This window comes from Motacilla alba, chromosome 1, assembly GCF_015832195.1.
Source record: "Motacilla alba alba isolate MOTALB_02 chromosome 1, Motacilla_alba_V1.0_pri, whole genome shotgun sequence".
Lineage (NCBI taxonomy): Eukaryota > Metazoa > Chordata > Aves > Passeriformes > Motacillidae > Motacilla > Motacilla alba.
Genome location: NC_052016.1, coordinates 106,491,984 through 106,507,229, shown reverse-complemented (window position 1 = coordinate 106,507,229; position 15,246 = coordinate 106,491,984). Strand labels below are relative to the sequence as shown.

The window sequence follows — 15,246 nt, the reverse complement described above, 5'->3', positions numbered from 1 at the left end:
GTCTGTGTTTACTGGTTTCCTTCATACCACTCCTATCTTGGAAGATAAATAAACAAGGAGCTCCTGTAGTTGCAGAAGCAATTGTTCTTCCCCACCGACTGAGCTCTGACTTCTAACAGCTTGTCACGCATGTTACAGCATCACGTTCGCTTTTCTTGCCTTTTCAAAGTTCTTCCCATTGCCACCTAAAATCTACAGGTCATAAACTAATCCCACAATAAACATCAGTGATGTGGCATTTGCCTAATAATAAGAGTAAATAACTGGAAAAGCCCACACATGCATTTCTCAAATATTTCATGTAACAGAAAACAGTCCAAGGCACACGAAATTAGAAAATACGCAAGAAAAGAATGTTTTTCCTTTGAAAAAGTCTTGGGAAAGCAGCAAGTTCAAGACAATTATTGGGACCTTAAACCCTTGCTTTGTCATAAGAAACCCAAGAAAGCAACAACAAACTATAGCTGCCTTCCCAGACCCGGGTCTGTCCTCTGCAACACAACTTGCTTATACTGCTCACTCTTCAAGCAGGATGGAGTCTACAAAATCCTTCAAAGAAGGGTTAGAACATTTTTCCCCATCACCTTAACATGCAGGTTAACATTCAACCTCCACTTTCTAAGGTCTACCAGAGAAGTACAAGCAATCTGAGACACACCACAGAAAATGTGAAGGGGTAGGGAAAGGAGACACAGCCTCAAGGGAATACTTAAAGGAAACTCACCTCAGAGTCCCTAAATATCCCAACAGCTCATTTTAAAGACAAAAAACATAAAGGCTTTCCCAAAATTCTAACCAGATAAGAGACCCTCTCTGCATTAAATGTATGTTGAGGCCTTGATAACAACAAAATAAGAAAGGCCTACAAATGCCTGCTGGAGTTGCCCCAGCATAAGCTGTCTTTCTTCAGCCACCAAATCAGAAATGATGGCTAGCAGGTTAAGGACAATTTAGCTGTCTCTTCTGAGGAAAAAAATATTAAAAGTTAAATCCTAGTGCTGCTTCTGAATACACATATTCAGGATTCTTAGTTTTGTAGAGTAGAGGCAACACTGGCCATAAAGACCAGAAGAACTCCAGACATTGAAATAGAAGATACAGAGACAAAAGAGAAGTCACTTTAATGCAGCTTAATTTTGTCAAGTTATTCATTTACCTTAAAAAGATCATAAAAATAAAATAAATAAAAAAAACCCAGAAAAATAGAAGAGTTGTGCTACCCATCCCATTTCCACATGCAAAGAAGACTGGAAAATCCTACTTTGAAAACAGGCACGTGAACAAACTCTTCAGAGAGAGAAAAGAAGTAATAAATTTAGCATTGCAGCTTGTTAATGAATGAAGTGAGAATGTACAATTGCCTTGATTTAAATTCTCAAATAGGAAGCAGAAATTCAAATGCTTCAATTAGTAAAAGCTCATCAGTCAGGTCATAGATGTGAACAGAGACACAATAAAGAGACATGGTTTTGCTCAGAGCAAAGTGTGTCAGGTTTTCTTTATAACTAGGTTCCTTTTGAGGCATAATATTTAAAATGGAAATCCTTATTCATCTTTACAAAAGTTTTCACTTATAAAATCAATGGCTTGCTTGATTTGTAAAGCAGCTATCACTTTGAGCAATTAGATAAATGTTTCTTTAAAAAGCAGGTTAAAAATGTTGCTTTGTAAACAATGTTACCTGATTTTCTGGGCGTGACTGGATGGTGAGGAAGGAACAGACTCAGAAGATGAAAGCAAACATGGCTTTGAAATAGGAGAAAGAATCTGGTCAACACTGTGCTGTGAAGAGGTGAGGGATGAGCTCTTGATGCTCTCTGCAGAATAAAAATCCCACAAGTTGTATTAGCTATTTATCCTACTATTTCTCAGACAAGGCTGGTTGTACAACACATGCATTATTGGTTCAATGTGCATGGACCTGGGAAGGAAAAGAGTCACATGCATGAGCTAATTTAAAGGAAAATAAAAAACTGCATAATCCTTCCACAGATTATGCAGTAGAACAGCTGTTGGATCTGCCAACTGTAAGTATTTTAGAGTAGGACATACTTCTTCCTTTCATTCTCCAGAGACAGGTGCTGACAAATGAGCTGCACTTAACCTCACTTAAAGGAAACACAAATCTCAGACTCACATGCATGGTACCTTCTACCTCTTTAAATTTACCCTGAGTTCAGACTGGTATTTCCAACAGCACCAAAAAGCTCCACAGAAGCTTCCAGAATGACTTTAAGAGTTTTCTAGCAAAACCACACCTGGTGTTTCAGTCATCCCTAGCAAAAAAGAATAATATATATACACCAGTATAAAAGCACTCCTCAGAAGACTCGTGAGAGAGAAGTGACATCTCAGCGGGGAAGCAATCTAACTGGGAGCTGACAAATCCCACTAAACAGCACTGAAGCTAACCTTAACATCCTATCACCCAGCTTCAGCCTGGTTTCCTACACTCCACACCACTCCCTTTCTGGAACTCCTGAGTCAGGTAATGCACTCCTTTGTTATTCAATTCTTACCCCTCTCCAGAGCCAGTCAGGTTTTGCATTAAGCAAAGAACAGATCCAATAGAAAAAAAGAGATCTGCCATCCTGTAACTAGTTTCTGAACAGTACAAAGACAGCAAGGATTGCTCAGGTTATGCCCAAAACTATAGTTTTAACATTTCCTAATATTTCAACAAAACCCCAGTATTATGAAAGCTTTTGTCTGTGTGAAGTGCTAAACAAATAGTCTGCAGCTATTTTATATGGAAGCTGACAGAGAGAACTTACAACATGAAAGATTGCTCTGGAAGTTCAAGTCTCAAAGATGTTTCTAGTAACAGAGTATGATGCTCTACATACAGAAACACAGGGCCAGCCACAATCAGTGTTTGTAACCTGTTTCAAACAGTGCCCATTACCAAAGAAAACTGAACTAAAATTAAAAAAGGAGAATACTTGTATCTTACTTCTGGCAACACTCATCCCAGCCTTCCTCCAATCAATACTTTTTTGGATCATCCTGACAGAGAAGTTGTATTCCTGCATCTGTACTTGTTCTCACAATGAATTACACAATTTACTCATGGTATGAAAAAGCTTTTAATTTTATTTCCTTTCAATGTCAGGGGATTCTGGGGTCTGTGAAACAGTAATCAGCTGATTTCTTTTCACCTTCTTCACATCGCTCATTGTTTTCCAGATTTCCCACAGCCATCTTTCTTCCAAACTGCCCTTGTATTTAACCTTCCTTCATGGAGCAGCTGATCATTATCTTTTTTGTTACTGTCTCTTTTTCTATCCTATTAAATCCACTTCGAGTCAGGGTGAAAAAAATCGCATCACTCAAGAAGCAGATGGACTGCAGATTTGAAACAACAGATTTTTTTTTAAATTTTGTTTCTATTTTGCTTGTATTTATGAGTACTGTCCTTAAAAAAAAAAGACTAAGCAATTATTAGAAACTGTGATATTAATAGCAGATTAAATTTTTTTAAACATTAGATCCTTCCTCCTTAAAATTACTGAGGGGTGTTTTATAAAGATGTCACAGCAAAAAGAACAAACTAAAGGAAACCTGGACCTTTCAGACTGGAAAGCTCTATTTAAGAGAAGCCAAAGACATCTTCTGCCACACACTTTAATTACAACAGTTAAATTAAATGTCAGAAATACAGGAGGGTTAAGAAACTACAATTAATGTTCAAAGTAGATATACATAATAGCAAGTTTTGAATTAAACCCTGTATATCATAAAGTTACACCTGTAGGGATTTATATGGCACAGTCTTCTCTTGAAAGCTGCCTAGAGCACATTTAACTTCCCTCAACATACTTCTCCAGTACTTGTTTCCAGGAAGAAGCAATACTCCAAGCAGTTGGTATATTCTGTCTCCTGCAAAACCACATCTCCTGACTTCTCCTGCATCTTAGCAAATAACGAGCCCACGACTAACGCTGCTGAATCCTTCTGTTCCCAGAGCACAAGAGGAACAGTAAGCAAAACCCATTACTGCACCCCATTAACAACTGAGACTTACCATCTGGAATTTTCTTGTTACTGAGGTCTTTCTTCGGTTTGGAAATGGGAGTAGAAGAAAGGCGCCTTGAAGATGCTCCTCTGTGTGGTGGCGAGAAGGAAGTTTTAAAGATATCGACCTGCCCGGTTCTTTTGATGTGTTCCTCACTTCTTGGACTGCTCAGAGGGGAATGTGGGCAGCTGGGATTATGCTCTAGCAATTCCTGCTGGACAGTCAAAGGGTTGCTACTAAGAGGACGCTGCAGAATTGAAGGAGGCTGCATCTTGCTCGGTGTTCTGTTTGCAGCTGCATTCAGCATGACTCTGTGCTGGTAACTCCTGTAGGCTTCTTCCAAGTACTCGGCCTCCTTTTCCAGCTCCTTCACCCTGGCGCGGGCCTGCGCGATGCACTCCAGGTCAGAGTCCGGGGAAGCGCTGCGTGGCTGCAGCTGCAGGTGACAGCCAGGACCTGGCACGGTGCTGGCCGTCCCCACATCGGGCAGCAGCGGCTTCCTCGGGAACGCGCCGTCCACGTAAACGTCGTGGGGCACCATCCTGTCTCCAAGGAAGTCAAGGACGGAGCGGTCGACGAGCGACGGCTTTGGGTTCCGATACACCTCATTCTCCAGAGCTGAACGGGAGCAAGAGGAAGTGAGTGACACTAAAGAGAGAGAGTGAAACTCCCAGCAAAGCAAAAATAGTAAAACATGGCATTTCAATTCCAATTTGATCAAAATCATTCTACCATGGCTCACATTTTGAGAATTTAGTATTTTAATTGAAATTGATTTAAATGTATTCTTAATGCAGCTCCAAAGCTGCAAATTATCACTGCTATTTTTAAAATATATAATTCTTCCATGTAAAACCACTGTTAAGTACGTACTCTACAATGTTAATTTTTTAAATTATGTTTAAGTAAATAAATAAAAATGAAAACATTACCACTTTGGACATTTTATATCTTATCATGCTGGTAAAGTCTAAGGAACACAGGGCATGTCACAAGTCTTAACAGTTCCCCTTTATTTAAATAAAAAAATAATTTTGCAGAAAAACAACACAGGACATAGAAAATGTTTTGGTTTGGGTTTTTTTTTCATTAAAATAACTCTAAAATTGTCAATTAAATTGAATGTTTTGAGGCAGTCCGCTTCCATACACTTGCATGCTTCAACAAGCCCAAAAGACCAATCTGCTGTATTTTTCAGCAAATTCACAACCTTGTTTTTATTTGACACAAATGGTTCTTCAATGGCTTCATTAACTCTGATGTACAATGAAAGCTCCTACAGTACTCTCAGTCATTTAATTAAAATATATATTTGCTATTTTCACATAACAAATTTCCAATTCTAAATGGCACTGATACGTGTACCACAAATGTATGTGTAAGTCTAGTGAATAGTATGAAATGTAAAATATTGCGTATACTGAACTATGAGACAACATGTTGTATGTAATGTATAATCACTGCAGAATTGAATTCCATATTTTTACAATAAATACACATACTAACCCTTTTATTTATAATACTTGATATTAACAAACTGACAGACAGGCATCTTTAAAAGAACTTTTCCTCAGCAGACTGAATCGCTTTATGTAAGTGCCCCTGTTTCTAATGTTCTTATAAGTTAAGCATAAATTAGGCAAAAGTTATTAGACTTGACTAAATCTGTTTAAGAGTTAGGCCTAAATTTCTGAGGTACAAAATCAAATTTCAAATTGATTCTTTTTATTATGAACATTCAAGAATCAAAACACATTAAAAACAAATTGCCTGCTGGAAAATGTTGTTTATGTTAACAGCAAACATTAATGGCCTAATACTGAGGAAAAACAGACAATAAAAAATATGCAAATGCTCAGGGAGGAGTATTTTTCTTCCTCTGCTAGGTTTGTTTTCTGAAAGGAGGTTAAAATGAATCCCTTTTTTAAACTGTGCTTTAAATAGATTTTGATTTTAAACTTTAAAATACTCCCTGGTGATGTGTTGGTTCTACACAACTGCAGTTTTTTTAAGCTTCTGGAACTTCTTACACTTGTCTTTCATGAAGGATTGCTCTGGTGTAAGATACAAACCTGCCTGTGTTTGCTTCACTTGCAGTTTCAGTTCTTCAACCTGCATATTTAACTTCCTGACAGTAGCCTCAGAGTCTAACAGTTGGGCCTTTAACTGGGAACAACGCTCAATCTACAGGAAATCAAGAGAAAAACAAAAACCAGCGTAATTCAAACAACAAGAATAATCTCAACTGGCTGAATACTTGGTTTCTAAATGTTTTTCAGGTCCAGTCAGGTCACATATACCTAGTATCCTACTGAAAGTCAGCACTGACAATTTGGTGACTCAGTACGACTTGGTCATGTTGGGTTGGTTTTGGTTTTTGGTAGTTTTTTGGTGTGGTGATAGTTTATTTTCTTTAGAGTTGTATACATAAAAATAAGTACTGTATGCCAAACTGGCCTGCACAGGCAGATGGGTAATTGTGAAAGAGATGACAGAAAGAAGAAAGGATTCAAATCATTTTGAAATAATAATTTACCTCACTTTGTAGCTGTTTTTCCAACATATGCTTATGACTTTCATATTCATCCAGCACCAGCTTCATGGAATGCTCCACTCTCCTCAGCTCCACTTGGCAGGCCAGGTACTCTGCCGAGGGCTGGGACAGCTCTACCCCAAAAAGGGAAACACTGGACACTCAGACAAAGAATAACAAGTGTGCACTTTTCTACACCACACCCCATGAACATGTAAAGCTGATTTGATTTTAGGAACGCAACAAGGCTTTGTTTGAATAAGTACTTGGGAATATTTTTTTTCTTCCTTTTACAAAGGACCAAAATCTTCGTTGGTGTAGTCCTTTAAGAACTAGACCCAGACTATCCTACACTGGAAGAAAAATATATATCCTTATCTTACACAACTGCACACACATCTCTACTCTCCTGTACTCTGAAATGCACATTAAAAACACTTTGTATTTATTACTGTAGTCGGGCAAGCACTTAATAACAATGCCATTTGACCATTGTTAACCATACTAATGCAATGGTTAGAAATACTGCACTGCTTTTTCCAGAGGGTGAAAGGGATATCCTTCCAAATTACAGCTACCACTTAATTCAGGATTTCCCCCATACAGACAAAAAAAAGAAAATAAACTTACACCAAGGACTGCTCAATTATATGCAATCACTAGCTTGGGTTTCATGCTAACTACAAGCAAACATAATACAAAGGAAGCATTTTAATGAAAATTTACTTCTAAACAAATACTTGTAGAGAAACATAAACAAGAAAATAACTAAATCATTCACACTGACTGTCTCGAAGATGCTGGTTCTCACTCCGAGTCTCATCCAACTGTTGCTTAAGTAGTTTATTCTGCACTTGGAGCTCCACTTTTTCCTCCTTTAGCAAAGGATAGTCTGATACCTCTTTCAGTTTTTCTGTCAACAAATGATTCTGTTTATTTACCAATAGAACCTGGGCCTTCACTGACTCCAAGTCCAGCTGCAGACAAAGAACAGTTTACAAACTTATGAACTGCTGTACTACTCAACAGTTATTTTTATTTCACATTTTCTTTTTTATTTGTAACATATCTGAACTGCACCAATTAGAATATAGGCTTCTTTATTTCATATTTACAATTACCTCAAGCTCTTTGGCGCGTGATATAGCTTGCTTGAGTTCCTCCTTTTTTGAATTAACAGCAATGGCTTCTTCTTGCAAAAGCATAGCTTTCTCTGCAGGGAGGATTACAAATGCTGAATTAAAATTAGTAGAGTATTACAGTGAAAAAACTGTATCAGCAGAAAACATTTTTAAGCTGCTAAGCCCAAAATTCAATTTAATTTATGACATAAAAATGACTGTCATACACACGCCTTCAAAATTAACTAAATCATGCTCAATATACAAATGTACATATATGCATTTACACATTTAGGATTAAGCAAATCAAATTCATATGCCTGTGATACATCATTTCTCACAATTCCCTAACTTTAAAGTCTAACCCTGTTATCTGCTCTGCTCTCTTCCGCAAGCTCCAATTAAACATTTTGTGCACAGCAGAAGCAGAAACCGGCAACTGTGCCAGGGTACAGTACCAGAGTTCAGTTAAAGCCTGAATGAGCCAGCAGGACTTCCAAAGGAAATGGGACACTGAAAAACCAGGAATGCTTGGCAGCCTCTGTGCAAAGCAGCAGTTTATGATTCCCACTGCATTCTGAACAGCAACCAGTTGCTGAGCTGCCACCTGTTCTGATGGCTCTTCTGTCCCTTACACCACTGACCACCAGGACTGTTCAGGAACAGAAGGGGTTTGGCATTTGACAGTAAAAGCTCTAAAGATAAACAGGTACTTTATCAATCTCAGACAGATGGTTACCTTTATTTTTTTTCTCATCTTCACTAACTTTATTGGTTCTGGCTATGTGTTCTTCTTTTAATTCAAGCTGGTATCTAGAAACAAAAAGGATTATGTACACCAAAGAATGCGTGTGCACACATGCACAGGCATTTGTATTAACTCCATTCTTTGCCAAACTAAACTATAATCGCACAATTATTTATTAACAAAATAATAATTAACCATACTATAACTATCACAGAACCACCAAAATGGTTGGAAAGGGCCCTGCCAATCATCTCATTCAACCACCTCCTCAAAAAGCCAGACTATTTCCACCTGTACAGCAGGGCAGATGTGGCTCTTCCTAGCCAAGTCCTGAGAACCTCAAAGGACATATATTCACCATCTCCCTGGATGATCTGTACTAATGCTGCACTATTCTCCCAGATTTTTTTCTTATGTCCAAGCTAAATCTCCCAAGCCGCAACTTCCAGCCCCTGTCATATGAACTCAGAGGTCACATTTGAGAATCCAACTCAAATGGACTATCCTGGCAGACTTTACCAAGCCCTTTCCAGTTTCTTCATTACTTTATTGAACTGGGGAGCCCAAACCTGGGCATGGCATTCCCAGCATAGCTTTCCCCAGTACCTTTCAAGGGACACTAAGTTCCCTGAGTCGGCTGGCCATGCTGCTTCTAATCTTACCCATCATACTGTTCTGCCTTATTTGTCAGAGCGTGCTGCTGGCTCATAATCAACCTGGCATTCACTGTAAGTCATCCACCTCCTCTTCTGAAATTCAACTCCTCAAACTCCTTTTTCCCATTTATACAACCTCATAGGGCTATTCTGCCCCTAGCACTGAGCTTTGCCATTCTCCTTGTTAAAACTTCTAAGATCTGCACTGGCACAATTCCCAACCTTGTCAAAATCTGCCTGAACTGAAACTCTGTCATTCACTGTGGAAATGATTCCTCTTAATTAAGCCTCACGTTCAAAGCTCAGGATGCCCTGTGCCCATATCCAGATGAAGGTGTTGGACAATAAGGGCCCCAAAACTGGCCCCAGGGATTCTCTGCACACCACCAGTCACCAGCCAGACACTGAGCACTGCCCAGTAGTTATCCAACAGTGCCATTCCATTGAACTGGAATTTACAGGAGCTAAGAAAGCTCAGCATTCTACATGACTGGGACATATTATAAATGGTTACAGATATAGCCAAATCCATCCTCCTGCATTTCTACAAATGGTCCAGACCACTCAGATTCTTCTCCCAAAAATGGGACTTAATGTTTACTGCAAAAATAAAAAAGCAAGCATCACTACTTCTGTATAAGAAACAGCAGTTCTTCAATACTTTTCATCAATGATTTGGGACAAAAGGACATTGATTTTGTCTTTCTGAGCACCTGCAGCATGCCTTAAAATATTTTGTATGTTGATAAAATAAGCAAAGCAGCAGTTTATTCTTAAAATGCTTTGCTTCTCCTCATGTACTGAAAGGACTTTGCAACCACTATTTGTAACTCACTGTAAGGTGAGTCAATTAATTGCATTTCACTGGTCTCTAACAAAATTATCAAATACCAAGGGATTATTTTTACCAAAGCCTACTATCAACATCTGTGCTCTTTAACTTAAAGACCTAAAAACACAGATAATACTGCTCACTGGCTTGCAATAAAAACTAATAATTCATCACTTGCTTGCTTTAACTGCCCGAGACAGGTTCATGACAAGCCAAGAGCTCTTGTCTGCATTGAAGTACTGAGGAACCCTTCAAGTGAGCAAGGTACTACAAGGAAGTACAATAGCAAAGTTAGGATATACCCACTGCAACACCCCAAAAGAAGTCACAGGTGACTACCAATTCCTTAGGACCAGGTTCAAACAGAAGGTAACCAATAAGAGGGAGATCTGTATCACACAATCCCCAGTTTCAAAACTGGAAAGGGGCAAAGGTGAGAGCCAGTCTGTCTGTACAAGGGACTAGTATGTCTCTCACTCCTTTTCCAAGAAACTTGTAACATCTCTTTAATGCCGATTTCCCCTTCATGCCTCCTCTGCATTCATAAAATGCTCACTTTTTGAACTGTAGTCAAAGGAAGTAACTAATACTGCTTTAGATCCTCTTCTCTAAATACACAAGCTAATGTCAGATCTCTTTTCCAGATAATGACACAGAATTTAAACTACAGCAACAATATAACCTATAACCAAAAGAGAATTATTTTCTATAGTGACCTTACTAGCAAATAGCGAAGCAGTAATGTAAAAGATTCAAGAACACTAAAAAACATAAATGCACATTTTCAAAGTCCTTGCTTTGCTATGTTTTTCAAAATAAATTCTACAGAATTTATTATTCTGTTTTCATAGTAAGTATTAGGTGTAGTATTAGAGACAAAAAAAAAATTTACTTTAAGAGTTCTGTCTTCAGCTTTTGGTCATATGTCTCCTCCATGTTCTTCACAGCAACCTCACGACGCCGAAGTGCATCTTCTATAGCTTTATTTTTCTCCTCCTGAACTTTCTGGGTGCTGAAATATCCAGAAATATACAGACAATGACCAGTTATAAAGTCAAAGTTTTGTCTGGGGTTCTGTTTCTTTTTCACAATAACATTTATAGACATCAAAGGGCAATGTGCTTGTTTGGAATACTGTTGCAATTTGAAATCATCATCAGACTCTGTCACTGTAGCTCATTAAGAACATGGTGATGTGACAAAACTAAATTGCCCTATTTAAAATTCAGTACCAATCAATTATGCAGCTATCCCGGGTTAACCCTGGCTCTGTTTCCCACACTAAACACACTTCAGAGGAAAGAGTTGAATAGCTAGAATAGCTGAGCATGCTATTCTATCAGCACCCTCTGCTGGGTTGATAAAAAACCCCAAGTTTTTGTTAGCAGGATACTCATTTTGCTATGAAAAACAGATGACAAAGTAACAACATTAAGTAGTACTGAAAGTTTGGCCAAAAATGGATTAGTCACTTTTTTTTAAAATTTCACTACAGAAAACAGATCTTATTAAGGACAAATAATAAAAAAAAAAAAATCAACCCCAAAATATAGGACTAATGAGGCAAAATATTCGTGTGTAGATCTCATGAGTGTTAGGGTTACATACTGCGCTGTTTGGAGGTTTGTTTTTTTTTAATTTAAGCACTTGAAGTAAACATCTGGTTCCTTGCCTGCAAAGCAATGCTGAACTGTTGTGGTTGGATGAGGTGGAATAGAAAAAAAACCAGAAACATATTTTTGTATGGGGTATCCCTGCTAATAGAGACAGTATACAATACTGCTCAAAATGTAAAACTCTGGGATATATAATCTATTTCAACATCACAGAAGCAGAAACATCTTAAGGCGAGTTTTGCAGAAGCATCATTTAGCATTGTACATATCCATCAGGAACTTACATTTCAAATGCCTCCATCCTTTGCTTCAGTTCTGCCTCCCTGGTCCGTACGGCTTCAATATCTTTCAAAAGACTTTGTCTCTGAGCATACACTTCCTTTGCTTCTATCTGAATCACAAAACATTATCCTTAGTTTTAATTCACTGTAAAACTTCATTTACTAACACACTCATACTTTAAAGGATCTTCTTCAGAGACTGACTGATCTTACTCCCAAAAATACTATTTATATAGTCATTACATGAAATAACATCTGGAATCAATTTTAAGTGTCTTTTTAAAATTCCCTTTCTACTTTTCACTCAGAGTAAAAATATTTTAGATGGAGTCACTTCTGCCTACCCCTAAACACCCTTCCTTTAAGAAATAGCACTGATTAAAACTCAAGAAAGAGGAAATTTTTTTTTTTAAATTGCAGAATAAACATGTTCAAACACTTGACTTTTTTTAATAAATAAGTTTTGTATATTCTTCACAAAAACATACTTGAAGAAACAAATACCAAAACCCACTGATAAAACATGACTTAAAACTAAAACTGAGTAAACCAACAGCCTTTCAGTTTTTGCAGTTTAATTTACAGAACGTATAAAAAATTGTAAAAGGGATTCTCCAAGTGATGAACATATTAACATCAAACCCCACATATCTTCATATTAATAAAAATGGCTTTTTTTGCCCTTAAGCACAAAAGACATTATTTCTCTAAAAAAAAAACCAAAAAAACGTTCAAGAAGAAAATTGTGGTTTTGCCATATGGACCCTTATATCAACTTTGAAAGCCGTGTGCATTTGACAGTGCTGACAGATTTAGCTGCTGCTCCTGGTACAAAAAATAGAACAGTTTCTCAATCCACATTTCCTAGACCTAAAGTCATCATAGTGAAGGGTTAAATGACTTGACATCTTTAATGTAAATATACCTGAACTCTGTTAAAAGAATCCCCAGGTAACTGAAACAAAGTTCTCAGTGAGTGCAGAAGCTGACAAGAGAAATCAAATATTTATACAAAATACTTGACAGATACATTGATCTAGTCATTGGTAGGGGTTTTTTAATTACTGAATTAATTTCATGCCCACAGAAGAAGGCTGATAGCGTAACATAGATGTTTTCTTGTCAGCTTCAAAGTACATAACCATGAAATAAATTCATGGCATGGTGATAAAATGTTTAATATTATAGTAATTTATATAAAGACCTGCACAACTGCTTTGTTAACCAATACCACATGTTCTCAGGGAAAAAAACCAAGACAAACCAAACCACAATGCCACCACACCAAAGCAAAAATACAGTTAGCATTTCTGAATGACTATTATTTGGATATGAAGGTCTACTGCAGATAGGAGGGAGGTGGCAAGGCAAACAGGCAACAGAAGAGCAAACAAACTATTCTTTCAAAAACTGAGAAGTAACTGAGATCAGGATAAGCAGTTGAGAACTACACACAAATTATTGCGTGCTGTAGAAACAGTTACTACCCTGGCAAAAAACCAAGAGTTGACAGCCCAGAGGAGTAACTCATCAACACAAAAGTGTCCAAAAAAATGAAATTAGATGCTAGCTTACAGTAAAGATGGAGGTTATTCATAACATTCAATATACAAAACCAAACAGAAACAGCCTATCTGCACCATATGAGCTATTTCTTCCATTTAGGTTAGAGTCTTCTGAGCAGCTAAAAGAACTTAAGAGTGTAACTAAAAGCTATGTTTGACTTTCTGTGGGAAAAAAACCCCAGTGATCTGAATTCAGCAAAAACATTAAAACAGATTTTAAAGTATTTATTACATTTAGATCCCAGCTTGCAGACTTGTTCCTTTTCCAGCCATCTCTACTTAGATGTTTAACCACCCTCACTCTGGCAGTTGCTAAGTGCATTCCTCTATTTATAAGAAAAAATGTGAATTCTAAGTTTTCCCTAATCAGCCAAGTAAGATCTGAAGGTAAATCTCCCAAAGATAAAAGAACAGTCTAACCAACTCACTGAATCATTTTGCAATAGATTAGGAAAAAAATACTAGGAACTTTACCTCTTGCTGCTTTTGAAGCCTCTCAATAGCATTCTTTTCACGAGAAATCAAGGCTTCAGACTTTGCTTGATGTGTCTTCTCTAACTCATGGCGCAGCTCAGAGATTTCTTTCTGGGTCTGCACTTTCTCCTCCATTTTAATCTTTGCTATTTCAACTTCTTTAAAATGTTGAACCTTTTACATAAAGGAGGAAGAGAGGGTTAAGTAGGGCCATCTTCAAATCAAAAAAGACAATTCCTCCTAAGACAATCCAAAACTTCACCTTGAAGTTCGTGTTAGGAAATGATAAATTGATAATAAATAATTACCATGATAGCAATATCTTAGCAGCACATACTATCTGCATATCTCACATAGTTTTCATGCGTTTATCTGGCAGCCCAAAGCAGATCTTACACAAAACTATCAGCTTTAGACAAGAGCAGAACAGAAGCCTATGAAGAAAAATGCACTGCAGGAGTGATACTCTGCTTGGAATTAAGGAATGGCCACAGCCTTTTACTCCCCTTCCGACTCTGTCTTTATTCTTGCTCCTTTCCCAAGAACCACTTCTGACTAGTGATTCAAGAAATGGTCAAAACAGACCCACACCCTGAATTGCTCAGAAACCACAGTAATTTACCTGGACACAAAAGAAGTGCTAGAAATGTAAAAAAATGCAGAACACGTAACTTCCTCTAAAAGAGGATTACAAAAAGAGAAGTCCGAATTCACTGACTTGTAAGCACAATTGAAAAAAAGTAAATGCACACAAACAGGAAAGTACAAATCTTGCAACTGCACAGAAGAATCATTGGGAACATGACTCCCTACAGCGTGTGAAGGACAATATTTGTGAGAGCAAATGGGATTAAAAAGTATTACAATATAAATTTGGAAAAAAAATTGAAAGCAAGCATACAAGACAAAAAATGTGAAGAAAAACTGAGCAAAATAATCAAAAGAGAATGACAGAAAAATAGTGAGAAAGGAATAGAGTGGAAAAGGCACAGCAGGAATGATCAAGCAACTCAGGTGTGTGGGCACAAATTTTGTGAAAAATTAAAGAAACACTGAGACAATACAGAATCAATTGTATATACAGAAATGTGATTAGAAATGTCCTACAGTAATTCCCATCATGTTGTTAAGGAATTAATGTCAAGCTAATTGAATGTAGAAGAGATTCCCATCTCCTTTGTTACAACTGGTTTGCTTAAACTGATACAAACTTAACAACACACCAATTAACTTGTTTTACATACTAGAAAAGACAGAGCCAGCTGAGGAACAAAGACTAAATGAAGAATGAAGGTAAAAGAGAGGTTTAACTCTCCCTGTTTCTACTTGTCTGGCTAAATAAATGACGACTACACTGAGTGCCTTTAAAAGTGTGTGGAAGAATTCTGATTACCAGATTATCATC

At 37.5% G+C, this 15,246-nt stretch overlaps 1 protein-coding gene across 3 annotated transcripts in view; it reads right to left on the bottom strand.

Annotated features, from left to right (window-relative positions):
• OFD1 (OFD1 centriole and centriolar satellite protein) overlaps positions 1-15,246 on the bottom strand; it is a 31,318-nt gene that overhangs the window by 10,200 nt on the left and 5,872 nt on the right. For all 3 annotated transcript variants that reach the window (XM_038141742.1, XM_038141753.1, XM_038141758.1), the window contains exons 7-16: positions 13,842-14,015; positions 11,806-11,912; positions 10,798-10,917; positions 8,409-8,482; positions 7,670-7,761; positions 7,336-7,525; positions 6,552-6,682; positions 6,088-6,199; positions 4,025-4,633; positions 1,682-1,817 (exon numbers count right to left, since the gene is read on the bottom strand). In XM_038141742.1, the coding sequence (XP_037997670.1) occupies positions 1,682-1,817; positions 4,025-4,633; positions 6,088-6,199; positions 6,552-6,682; positions 7,336-7,525; positions 7,670-7,761; positions 8,409-8,482; positions 10,798-10,917; positions 11,806-11,912; positions 13,842-14,015 (1,745 nt within the window). The remainder of the gene's footprint in view (positions 1-1,681; positions 1,818-4,024; positions 4,634-6,087; positions 6,200-6,551; positions 6,683-7,335; positions 7,526-7,669; positions 7,762-8,408; positions 8,483-10,797; positions 10,918-11,805; positions 11,913-13,841; positions 14,016-15,246) is intronic.